At 44.2% G+C, this 12,791-nt stretch overlaps 2 protein-coding genes across 2 annotated transcripts; both read left to right on the top strand.

The window, feature by feature from the left end:
- The first annotated feature begins 226 nt into the window (after positions 1–226).
- LOC133114839 (sterile alpha motif domain-containing protein 1-like) lies at positions 227–7,655 on the top strand. The gene is made up of 7 exons (XM_061224513.1): positions 227–1,424; positions 3,161–3,482; positions 3,808–3,947; positions 4,325–4,370; positions 4,487–4,592; positions 4,894–5,008; positions 5,972–7,655. Exons 1-7 carry the CDS (start codon positions 315–317, stop codon positions 6,119–6,121), a joined length of 1,989 nt encoding a protein of 662 aa, XP_061080497.1. The 5' UTR covers positions 227–314; the 3' UTR covers positions 6,122–7,655.
- Positions 7,656–7,999: 344 nt separating this feature from the next.
- On the top strand, positions 8,000–11,841 carry ndufb7 (NADH:ubiquinone oxidoreductase subunit B7). The gene is made up of 3 exons (XM_061225003.1): positions 8,000–8,276; positions 11,350–11,518; positions 11,654–11,841. The coding sequence occupies exons 1-3, from the start codon at positions 8,165–8,167 to the stop codon at positions 11,736–11,738; spliced, it is 366 nt and encodes a 121-aa protein (XP_061080987.1). The 5' UTR covers positions 8,000–8,164; the 3' UTR covers positions 11,739–11,841.
- Positions 11,842–12,791: the final 950 nt, after the last annotated feature.

Below are 12,791 nucleotides of genomic sequence, written 5' to 3'. Positions count from 1 at the left end.
TAATAAAGTGGTCAGTGTATATTTAGTGCGTCAAAAGATAGCCTACTTCGTTTGAATTTGTGTCACCTAGCACAATGAATATTATAGTCGGTTTGCACACATCTCGTAACTTCGCTATACCACCTTAAATGGTCTCGTGTCGTATTGGATCTCCAACACTCCACCTTAAGCGCATTATATGGCCAACGCAGGCGTACAGTGGGGCTTCCGCTTCATTCCAGCCGGACTCGAACCGCCGATAGGAGCCCCAGTGTCACTTCTGAAACGACCATTTTTAGGCACTCGTCCAAACTAAACCGAGTCTACCCACCAGCATGTCCGAACCCATGTATCGTGACTGGATTTTGGACACGATAGACTCACTTCGCTCGCGAAAAGCTAGACCGGACCTTGAAAGAATATGTCGAATGGTCCGTAGGCGACACGGGTCAGATCCAGAGCGCACCCGTTCAGAATTGGAAAAACTGATCCAGGAACAAACAGTGCTGAAAGTTAGCTATAAAGGCTCAATATCCTATCGGAACGCGGCTAAAGTACAAAGAAAAAGCCGAAAGAAAACAGAACAGTCGACGGGTGTTGCGAAGGACCAATCCAAAAACACTATTTTCAACAACGGCGACAGTGCGCACAGTTCCACAGATCAGGGAGAGACTGGGGATGCGGAGATAACGAACGCGATCCTGTGCCGTGACCCCGCGCTTGCCCCTCTACCCGTCGCTGAAGCCGCCCTGGTTCTGAATAGCGGGAACAGTTGTATGAGCGTAGGCTCGGTGGTTTATCAGAGTCGGGTTCATTGTGCAACAGGGAGCGACGGTGAGAGGACAAATTCGCCGAAAGAAAAACTGCCACACACTGGAGGCAGCGGTACCTCGCCCGCCAGGGATAAAAGCACCATTAACAATAATGGAAGCGGCGCTTCTGGTGTGAACAGAGGGGCTCGTGAAGTGGAACGGGGTTTGCCTGAGCTCGAGCGCTCAAGCACAAACCTGCAAAATAAAACTTGCACCAGTACAAATACCAGCGGCTACCTGCGGCAGAAGCCGCACGCGCCGATCAAAGTAAACCCCAGGGCGGGGGCAACAAGAAGCGAGAGCGAATCTGACCAGAACATTTCAGATCTCGGTGACAGGTTGGTGAATTCTGTACGAAGCCTGGTGCGGAGGAGCCGGGGCGTCGCTGCATTAAAAGGGCACGCGCCTCTGGGTCTGAAGGAGATATTGGGCTTTCTGAGCTCCCAAGAGCGCCTGTCTCAGGAAAAGCTGACCCGGAGCAAAGTCAAGGTGGTTCTGGAGAGAGAGGTTGCCAGGGGTCGGCTCCGCCGGACACGATTCGGAAACATTACCCTGCCTGTCCGAGGAGTGGTAGGGAAGTCGCACGCGCGACTCCTGCAGAGCGCCCTCCAGCACAGACAAACCGCGAAAAAGGTAGTTTATTGCGTCCATCACGCCCTTGTAATCCGTACGCCAGTGTTTGCTCAATTGGATGGGGAAATAAAGAAAAGGCTCTCTACATTAGTCGGCTGTAGATATATTGCTACTTTCAAACCGTTTCACACTATTAACCAAATCCTACATTTTAAAATAGTATTTAAGCAGAAACTTTGAATCTCGGTTTATTTGCGTACAGCTGGGGCTTTTACAGGCCACAGGGTATTTACACCTCCTTTGTCGGTGCGGTTGTTTGCCATTCGCTGCAGGGACAGTGCAACAATGTGGGCATTTCTTCGTTATAGCACCTGTGCGGCTGATGTTCCCTTCGCACAGATCCTTGCCCTGAAAGGCCGATATCATACTTGTAGAACGGCACTTTTGTCAAAGTTCCGGGGATGTGCTAACGTAGTCTGCACTGTAGGCGCGCCCGGCTGAGTCGATTCAGCGCGTATGTGTCGTTTCCGTGGCTCGAGAAGCGCAGTGGAGGATCAAGGTGCATGAGAGCGCTGCAGCACTACTGTCATGCAAGTGCCGCGAGACGCCGCATTAGGGCACATCGGTCTTTTTGATATGACATGTTATAGTGGTTATGGCAGTGTTAACCCTATGGTAAATTACGATTTTACTCTGCCCACGGCTTCTGATTGGGTCAGTTAGGCCGAGTTATGAATTGTGCGCTTGAAACACAGGAACTAACCTATTCGGTTTAACAATGAACATAATATATATTTAGTGTATTTAATATATATGGTAGGGTGTCTTAAAAAAAAAAGTACTAACTTAAAATGTATTTCATATTGAATTGGTATTTTGGTGTTGGGGAAAATGTCTTCTCATTCCCTAGTGATACTGCTACGTTATGGTGTATTGAGATGTATTTATATTGTATACTTAGCTGTTCCAAGTAGACCGTTTCCACATGATCAATTTACAAACTTTATTGCCCTTTTCAGCATAAAATTAATTTCCATTAATCATGAGCCATTACCGAAATAAAACGAATTTTCTCCATTGAAGGACAAATGGTGTTTTAAAAGTTTTTAAATCCAAATACCCAAAGAAGGGAGTTTCTATAAAAATAAGGGAAAGAAATGAGCACATAAGGCAACGTCTCCAGTATAGCAAACAAGACTTAAAAGTGATGAGTACATACTCTGATGGGTACATATCGTTTAAGAATGAAAATATAAATATACAAATTCAGTCTGGGCACACATTGCAAAAAAACGATTATAGTAAATATAATAAACACAATGGAATGCCTCATACTTAATCTCTTGAAATGAGAATAATGTTTTTTATCCGTCCATTATCAAACCCACTTATTGCTGTTCAGGGTTCAGAGGGGGTGCTGGAGCCTATCCCAGACTGCATTGGGCAAAAGGCAAGAATACACCCTGGACAGGTCGACAATCTGCCAGAGATATTTTTTTTATATGTATTACTGAAAATACATATATTTTATATTAAAGCACAAAACTTGAACACAATCATTAAAAAACCCTAATATTCACAAGCAGAAGTGCTTCAGGAATCTAGCACTGTGGGAACACTAGTACAGTAAAGTGATCTCAGCGCACCTGTTCAGTGGAGGAACGCAGTCCGCTACATAAGATTACCGACTGCCTCCCCGTGATTAATGTAAGTGGAATCCGCAGCGGTAGCAATAGGAGAGCTCAGCTTCCTAATTAATTTATCCAGGCAAGGTTCACAAATGTCTTCCTTTCTAGGAGGAGACGGGGGCAGTAGCCATGGAGACGCAGAGCAGTGAGGTCAGCGGGGCGGAAAGGCAGGGCTGCGGCCCACAGTCTGCTGGAGCCCATGGGACTACAGTCCCTCTCTGCCAGAGGGGAGGGGAGACGGAGGAGCACGGCGGGACCAGGGAGAGGCCCAATATCCCCGGACTCCTGACCACCACTGTCTCAGATTCCCTTACCTGCAGCATTGCCCCTGTCCCACCCCCTCACTCTCCCAAAATGGAGCCTGTGGAGAAGGAAGTGTGCGACACTGAAAGGAGTCCCACTGCACACAGGTGCCTACAGGGAGATGCAGGTGTGCATATCCGACAACAGAAAAATGTGTGTGAGTGAGTGTGGGGCATGTTGGTACTTGTCAGAGTTGCTTTTTTTTGGTTTGTTGCAATAATACCTTGGTAAAATAAGCTCCATTTAATTGCACATGTTTAATGGTGAAAGGTAATCCTACTAACTGACATGTTTGTGACATTCACAGAGGATAGTGTTCACAGTCATAGTCAGATCCATAGTTTGTGATGAGAACATTATTTTGAAACTGTGTGTGTATGTTAGCTGTCCCACAGGTGGGTGTGCAGTTTCAGGTATTTGAGACTTTGTGTGTGTGTGTGTGTGTGTGTTAGCTGTCCCACAGGAGGGTGGGCAGTTGCGGGCACTCTGTCCGTCTGTACAGAGAGAAATGGCAAACGGACACAAGGAACTGCGGGTGGAGGAGAGCGCTGTTACACCTGATCAGCTCATCTCTGGCTGTACAAACACACAGGTAACCACCCAATCATCACAAGGGTAACCACCCAATCAGCACATAGGTAACCAACCAATCAGCACTCTGATGAGCACACAGGTAACCACCCAATCAACACACGTGTAACCATCCAATCAGCACACTGGTAGCCACCCAAACAGCACACTGGTAACCACCCAATCAGCACACTGGTAGCCACCCAATCAGCACACCGATCAGCACGCAGGTAACCACCCGGCCACCCAGCACACTGAGCTCTTTGCCGTCCACCTGCATGTGGGTCCATCGTCCTGGTACTCATCTAAAGCAGTGTTTTCAGAAATACATTTTTCATTTTGCTTTGTACCTGTGTCTTTCTCCCTTCCTTAATCCCTCCCCTTTTCTACCCTACCCAGGGGACAGAGGGAGGGGAACAGGTTACACCAATTCCTCCTGATGGCTGTGAGTTGTGTTAAACTTCTAAACTATGCGTTGTTATTATTATTATTATTATTATTGTTATTATTAAAAACCTAATTGTGTGGGAGTCTATGTTGATCTCGTTCTTGCTTCTGCAGGTATGGAGTGTAAGATTGAGGTGGGCGTGGCCTCCTGTCTGCTGACCCCCACTGCCTCCCCCAGGGACAATGGCTTGGCTGAAGATGGAGGGATGAAAAGAGGAGTGTAAGTCTCTTCTTGTGAGTCAGGAGGATGGAGGGATGAATGGAGAATGGTGCAAGTGTGCCCTTGCGCTGGACAATGGGGAGCGATGTGCTTTGAGCCTGCATCCTATGACATTGTAGCGGAGACGCATTCATTCTATTCTGAGCTGAACTGATAATGAGCCCGTCTCTGACACATCCCATAAAACACCTTCTTCAGCGAGAGAAGACAACATCCTGAGCTCTCCGTCTCTCTTTCTCTCCCTGCCTCCCTGCTTGCCCCTCCCTCTCCCCCTCCACTCCCTCTGTGTTCCCTGCTGTAGCGTGGTGAAGACGGAGCCGGCTGTGCAGAGCCCGCTGGAGTGGAGCGTGTCTGACGTGGCCAGTTACTTCATCACGGCTGGCTTCCCAGAGCAGGCTGCCGCTTTCAAAGTGCAGGTCAGTCTGCAGTTCTTCAGGCTGCCACAGGGTGGCGGCAGTGTTCCACGGTCGCAGGAGCCACTCGTTTCAGGAAGGTTACATGGAATTGTGACACGGCGGTTTATTGACCAGTTAATTGGCCTGACCTGGATTCTCAGGGCTAAATTTGGAGTTGCTGTAAGGTGACAAAAACACCGTACACTTACAAAACATGAGCAAAGACTTTTAGACCCCGTGGCAGGCACAACAGGAGCAGGTTTAGGGGCCCTGTGAATGTATCGATCTATTCAATCAATTTGTCTCTGCTTTTCTCACACACACACACACACACACACACACACACACACACACACACACACACACAATTGATTGTGTTACTGCTGATAGAAGCAGCAGAATTAATTTGGAAGTGCACAGACTCATTGGACAGTGCTTCATCCCACAGCAAGACAATGATCCCAAACATACCCCAGTGCTCTCTTTCTTCTCAATGATGTTCAAAACAGTTTTTCTTTTTATTTCTCAGCCTCATAATGGCACAGAACTCTGGTCCCCATGTTGACAAATGCAGAGTAACAATGAGCAATAAAAAGCCGAGGTACTGAAAGCTCTCCTGTGCCTGCACTAAGGAAGTGGTTAATGGTGAAACAAAAATGTATAAAAATACTCTTGAGTAAAATCTGAAAATCTGCACTTTACCTAAATGGGAATTGTTTGATTACAAATCTAAAATTGTGGATTACAGAGCCAAGTCAATAAAAAAAGGATTTGTCCCAAGGCTTATGGAGCTCATGATATGTATACATCTGTAAGCACTCAGTTCTAGCCAGAAGAGAATTATGAGCAAAACTGTAAAGGCTTCTGCAAAAGCGGAGTAAATCCCCCTCACGGCAAGGGTAGAGAAACAAGGTTCAGATTAAGACGGGTCTATGAGGTACAGGTGATGAATATAATGACCCCTCCTCTTTCTGCCCCAAACAGGAAATTGATGGGAAATCCCTCCTCCTGATGCAGAGGAATGATGTGCTGACTGGCCTGTCAATAAGGCTTGGCCCCGCCCTCAAGATCTATGAGCACCACGTGAAGATGCTGCAGAAGGCCCATTTTGAGGACGACAGTGCTTTCTGCTGACCGGACACCCAGCAGGCCCTGCCGCTCCCTCACGGACACACACACTCGCACGGCTCCCGACGGCTGATCCGCGCACCTGTCTTGCCTTGCGTGCTCTCGACCGACAGCCATACGCTTAAGTGAGTTAAGTATGCATGGGCCGGCCATACTCGCAGTCGGAGCGTCATTCTCGTTGCTTACCGGCTCTGTTCTGTGATGGGAACCGCCCACTGCACGTTGAGTGGGCGAAACGCCGCTCTGTTTGGTTGCGTAGCCTTTTCGCATACATCGTCTGAGTTTAGAGTACAGCTGCTGCCTGGCCTGCTGCTGGGCTCTGCACGCGGATGGCGCACGAGGCTGCGTCTCTCTGGGTCACACCCACACAGCCCTCCATGTCTCCCATAGTGGATGTCCACGGACCGGAACATGTCCACAGGGGACATCGTGACATGCCTCTTCCTGCCTCATAGATAATAATAGTCACTCTCTCCACCTCTGTATTTGTCTCCCTGGGACTCTCTCTGTCTTGTTGTCTTGTCCCCCCCCCCCCATGTGGATTGCATACTCCTTAATTTTACTCCCCCAATACAGTGACAGAGTCCTCAAGAGTCATGTATCCCATTTAAATTTGAGGCTTCCCCTACTGCCTCTCTGAAGTATGGTGATTGAAAACACATTCCCAATATCATTTCTTTAATGTACTAAAAATATAAATTTTAATATACTTTAAATATACTTTGAAATATCTAGAAATGTTTTGTTTTTTTTAACTGAAGGAATTCTAATGGATGACATGGTCAAGAAGACCCCCCTAGGGGGAATTCCAGTAATCTGTCTCCATGTAGTCCTGTTGAGGACTTTAATCACTTCAGTGTGGTATGACCTGGGTAGCCTGATTGTCACCTTGAATGGTCTACATGCTCTCCATGAATTTATCTAAAGCATGGTCGGTATTTATATCTGCATACATGATTTTTAATGGTATCTTCATTTAATAAATACAAATGGGTGCCCAACTATTACCAAGCCAGTTCCCACAATATTGCATTACAATTGTCAGCAGAGCAAATTCAGCACACATAGACCCAGTTTCACACACACATTAAGTGTAGTCCTGGACTAAAATGAGTTTTGTATGGAGTATTTCCATTTTAAATTTAGTGTAGGGCTATGCCAGCCCTCCCACCTACCATAGTAATGTAAAGCTCACTGGCCATTTCAGACAGTGATGTCATGTCAGAATCTGTCATCAATATACAGTAGCGAATCAATTTGTTCCTCTTCAGTTTACCTAAAAAATTGTTTTTCTGTTATAAACTTTGGGAATGTAGGTAAACTGTTGCACTGTAAAATATTACCCCCCTACTGGTCAAAGGTTACAGTTTGCCTACACAGTGCCGTACACATAGAACATTGACTTAGCTTGTTTGTCTTTTGTTGAGACTTCACACTTTGGGGAAAATATGTGTACTATATATTTGTTTTCCTGTGTTTTTGAGCTTTTTGTAAAAGAAGTATCACATTTTTAAAAATAAAAGATTCATGAAAAATTGAAGACATACCTCCATTGTTATTTTCTTCATTTTTTCACAAAAATGAATGAATTCTTTATATACATTTTTTTTAAACATAAACATAAACTTTGACTTATGTGGAATTGGCTGTCGTGACTTATGCCTGATGGTGATAGAACAGGTCGCAAATACTCTCATATGTTACAAGATTGACATGTGGAATACAACAAATTACCAAAACAACAACAAATCTATTGGTTATAAAAAATGATCTCGATACTGTAATCCCTGCAGATTTGGTGATATCTCGATTACGCAGTATAAACCGGAACGAATATGTACAAGTCAATCTGCACACGGGGAAGATTTTGCCATTGGCTCAAATCATTTCCGTCGCAGAACGGAAACTGACGATCGAGTGGTGCAAAGAGCACTGGAGGTGACCGAGTTGGGGGAGAGAGGAAATATTTTGTTTTCTGACAGACATTTGGCGTCTGTGGAATTATTGACGAGCTAAAAGCACCCAAAGAGTAATAACCCCGTAGTCGTCATGGGAGCTCACCTATTCCGAAGTTATGTTACGGAGCCGGACACCGAACCAGACCCTCTGAAGCCTTCTTCATTCGACCCGCAGTTGGGCTTTGATGGGAGGAAAGAGAGGGGTTCGTATGAAGCCGTCTTAACGTAAAGTGCCCACGCATACCTTTAACATAATCACCCCTAAACATCAGTAGAAAAACAAAAGAAATGCTACGAAAGTTAACGGCTTGGATTCAGTAGCAACTGGTAGCAACAACATCGAACTAAGCTAGCTTGCTAACATTCACACTTAAATGTTACCTTTTTGTCCCTCTATGTAGTTAAGTTACCTCTAGACTTCGCATGATTACGTTTAGCCAGCTATTAATTTAGCTTAACCGAATTTATGGAGTATATTTATGAGGTATATTTTAAGGAGTTTGCTAATATCGCTCACGTAATATGTCTGCCTAACATGTTTACTGTCAAATTTCTTGACGTAAGTATATGTGGACAAAGGGTATACCGGTTTGGATAGTAGGCGGATTGAAAGAGCTGTTTAGGTTTTGTTTTAAGCATATGTTTGCAATTCCAGTTAGGTGAATTACAAAATCCGTTGCGACTGTAATTGTAGCTGCACCTGCGTTATTGTATCTGTTTTAATCATAATGGTCGTCCTGACATTTCAATGAAATTGTTTGATTATTACTTTATACGTTGCGCAGTTTACATATAGCTACTATATGTATATGTATGTATGTATGTATGTATATATATATATATATATATATATATGTATATGTATATATATATATACGTACACACACACACACACTCACACTGTGAACTCTTTACCAAATATTTATTAGACTTCTTTTTTAGACTTACTGATCTTCTCCTGCTGGAGCCTATCCACTGAAGAGTTTTGACGCATTGTTTGTTCAGAGATGCTCTTCTGTATACCACCTTTGTGATGTGTGATTATTACTGTGATTATTGCATTACTGTCACCTTCCTGTCAGCTTTGACCTGGCCCTTCTCCACAGACCTCTCTCATTAACAAGGGGTTTTTGCTTGCGGAACTGCTTTTTTGTTTTTGTCTGCAAACTCTAGAGTCTGTTGTGCATGAAAATCCCAGGAGATCAGCAGTTTCTGAGATACTCAATCCACCCTGTCTGGCACCAACAATCATTCCGTGGTCAAAGTCACTTAGATCACATTTCTACCCTGTTCAGACAATTGGTCTGAAGAACAGCTGAGCCTCTTGACCATATCTGCATGCTTTTACATATTTAATTGTTGCCACATGATTGGCTGATAAAATATTTGCATTTACAAGTTGGTGTAGAAGTCTACCTAATGAAGTGATCACTGAGCGTGTATATATGTGCACAGAACATATATGGTTTAAAATGGTCTGAGGTTACATGTTATACAATAAATACAAATTGTATTTGCATTTTTACATATGAGAGCCCTTTCTCATTGTGTAGTGATAAACACATGACTAATAACATTAGCTGAGATATGCACATTTTTTTCACATTTGGACCCACCTGGAAACCAGTCCGAAATTTCACCCTACCCTCAACTAAGTTGAAGTGTAGGCGTGTAGGCTTTGAACCGTAATCTTTTCAAGAAAGAATGAGCTTTGGTGCAGTAAAAGCCTGCTGGTGACAGTAGTTTCTGGGGAGAACCTTTGCTGATGGAGCTTTTTTCTGCTGTTGTACAGAGTGAAATATGACATGGAGTACAATGTAATGTGTCTAATATAATTTGATAGGAAAATGTACAGAGAAGAGTGATTGTAATATAAATGTACAGTGGGCTCCAGAATTATTGCAAAATTATTGATAAAAAATATCATACATGTTCAAAACTATTATTTTTTTCAATACACATTCTCATGTTTCAATGTTTTTTATTAAGTAATTAGTCTTTTCTTTAAAACATAGGTGTCATAATTATTGGCACCCCTTACTTTTATTGTAAATAAAATCAATTTTACTTAATTTAGGTAATCTCAATGTAAAGGAACTCTATTGTGTCATTCCATCACTTCCTGTTTCATTAGAGTATAACAAGCATGCAAAATCCCTTTGTCACTATCAGCATGGGAAAAGCCAAAGAACTGTCAATTCATAAGAGAAGAGACAGGTGGTAATTGACTGTCACAAACAATAACCATGTTCTACAATGGCTACCTCCTTTAAGTCTCCAGACTTAAATCCCATCAAAAACCTGCAGTCTGAACTGAAGTGCAGGCCCAAGGGTATGAATGATTCTGAAAAGTTCTGCATGGAGGAATGGTAAAAAAAAAAAAAAAAAAAAAATCCCTCCAAATGTGTTCTCTAACCTTATGAAAAGCTGTATTGCAGTCATCTTTACCAGGGGTGTTTGCAGAAAGTATTAAACCAATAATTATGATTGTGGACCATGTTTTTTGGGGAACTATTATTTTTAAGTTAACAGTAGTTTTGTGCATATTTATCAAGGGTACCAATAATTCTGGAGTCCACCATATATAATATTATAATATAATGTTTGGAACAAAATGTAACGGGCAAGGTGTGAGGTAATCAAGGCGATGCACGCTGAAATAGTCTGGCCCAACTCAGGAACAAAGGGTCGAATAAGAAAGCCTACACGCTTATTCCGCTTATACGGCACTTTAAATTTGAAGACCCGTTTACAGTAATACTGAGCCTGATCCACTCATCCGTTATCTAACCCGCTCATACCTGGTCAGGGTCACGAAATGGCTGCAGCCTACTCTAGCATGTATTGGGCTAGAGGCAGGAATACACTCTAGACGTTCATCGCAGTGTACACTTCCCATTAACACACACACTCTTGCCGACAGTAGTAGCCTAATTGCATGATTTTGGACTGTGGGAGGTTGCCTGGTTTCCTCCATGCAGAAAGTCCCTGGCTGGGGTCCTATCACCCAGCGTGATCTTGCTGTGAGGCCCAGTTCTGCCCTCTACCGAGTCCAAATACTGCCCTTTCCTACATTCAGTCGGTAACATTGGGAGTGTAATTAGTGTGCAGGTTTTCATATTGTTACTGGAGTGTAATGCATCCTTTGTAATGTATAAAGTGTAATGAGTCTAAAGTAATGTTTGGAGTGTATTGTAAGGAGTATAACGTGTGGTGTGTGGAGTATATGTGAGGGATAGCCAAACTAATTTACAGCGTTACCTGTGCCCCTGATAGAGATGGTGGCCACACAGCAGCAGATGAATGACGCCCTGGTCCCTGTGGTCCAACGGGACTACTGCGCCCACCACCTCATGAAACTTATGAAGTGCAAGAGGGACAACTGGCCCAACTTCCTGGCCTGCAAGCACGAGAGACACGATTGGGACTACTGCCAGCATGTAGAGTGAGTAGCGCCAACATAGTGCACTCAGCAGTACTATTACCACTGTAGTGCCCTTACCAATAATGTGGATATTATTGCGCGTGTGTGTGTGTGTGTGTGTGTGTGTGTGTCCATGTACGGTGTGTGTGTCCACAGCTATGTGATGCGGATGAAAGAATTTGAGCGGGAACGACGGCTGCTGGTCAGGAAGAAGAAGATGGCGGAAGCACAGGCTGCATGATTCCCCTCCCCCATCACCCCCCCCCCCCCCCCCAGACTACAGCCTTGCCTCTGTATATACCAGCTTATCTTTCAAATAAAGTCTGTAGTACTATTTCACTGCTGCCACTGTGTTTGTGTTTCTTTTGGTCTTTCCCACTCTTTCTCGCAGTTTGGAATGCAGTTTTTTCATCGGTGCTGATTAGTGAACTCCCTGTTATGCTTTCGGGAGAGCGCACACAAGGAGAAGATAAGCATGTGACGACAAAGCGCCACTTGCCGCAGGTGCTCGCGCAGAGATTAGTAGAAACTTCGATAAAGACTTGTGCAGGTTAACAGGCGGACTTGCAGGCGCCCAACTGACCAACAGGGGTCGTTGGAGAACAATGACACTCGAATCCCTTAGTAATCTTAAACTGGCTACACTGCCGCAAATTATGCGTCGCAATGCGGGTCTACCGGCATCAGTTGGCACTTTCAGGCACCGTAGGTCATCCAAGCAGGCCCACCCAGTCAGTAGAGTAACTCATCTGCGGTCTATCTGTAAAAATGTGTGTTTGTTTTTCAATCGGCTTTCCATTATACAAGCAGTCACTGAGCTATGGGGCAAATTTCTGCTGGACACACGTCTAATTTTCTGTACTGCTACCCTCCATTTTAAGTGTTAATTCTTTTACAGTAGTTCTGTTCCTTTTGACTTCAGAAACTTATCCTGAACACCGAATCCCACCAACTAATGCGTCATGGAAGCAAACTTGCATCAGAATGATTCATATCTAAAAGCATTAGACTTTCCATGTCTAAAGTAAACACACGCTAGTAGGCCTATTTTAGTGGCGGATTCTTGGAATTTCTCAGAGCAAACTGTGGGGGTTGCCAATAAAGCCCCTTAACATCGTTCCATGGGATTAAACTGGTCACTTTATTTCCCACTCTACACGACACACAGGCTTGCTCATTTGGCAATTTCATCACCAGATTTAGGGACATTAGCCACATGTAGCCTAATTACACGATTTACGCGTCCATTTAGGGAAACTCGCTCTTTGCATATTCATATTTATCATTTCACTCT

The sequence above is a fragment of the Conger conger genome, chromosome 16 (genome assembly GCF_963514075.1).
Source record: "Conger conger chromosome 16, fConCon1.1, whole genome shotgun sequence".
NCBI classification, from domain to species: Eukaryota; Metazoa; Chordata; class Actinopteri; order Anguilliformes; family Congridae; genus Conger; species Conger conger.
Note: the sequence above shows the minus strand (reverse complement) of the source record. Positions and strands in the feature narration are given on the sequence as shown.

Excerpts from the sequence above, each read along its gene's own strand:
- LOC133114839 (XM_061224513.1), top strand. The coding sequence starts at position 315 with ATGTCCGAACCCATGTATCGTGACTGGATTTTGGACACGATAGACTCA. Across the intron at positions 1,425-3,160 it reads ACAGACAAACCGCGAAAAAG|GAGGAGACGGGGGCAGTAGC; the intron begins GTAGTTTATTGC and ends CTTCCTTTCTAG. Across the intron at positions 4,371-4,486 it reads ACCAATTCCTCCTGATGGCT|GTATGGAGTGTAAGATTGAG; the intron begins GTGAGTTGTGTT and ends TTGCTTCTGCAG.
- ndufb7 (XM_061225003.1), top strand. The coding sequence starts at position 8,165 with ATGGGAGCTCACCTATTCCGAAGTTATGTTACGGAGCCGGACACCGAA. Across the intron at positions 8,277-11,349 it reads TGATGGGAGGAAAGAGAGGG|AGATGGTGGCCACACAGCAG; the intron begins GTTCGTATGAAG and ends TGCCCCTGATAG. Across the intron at positions 11,519-11,653 it reads GACTACTGCCAGCATGTAGA|CTATGTGATGCGGATGAAAG; the intron begins GTGAGTAGCGCC and ends GTGTGTCCACAG.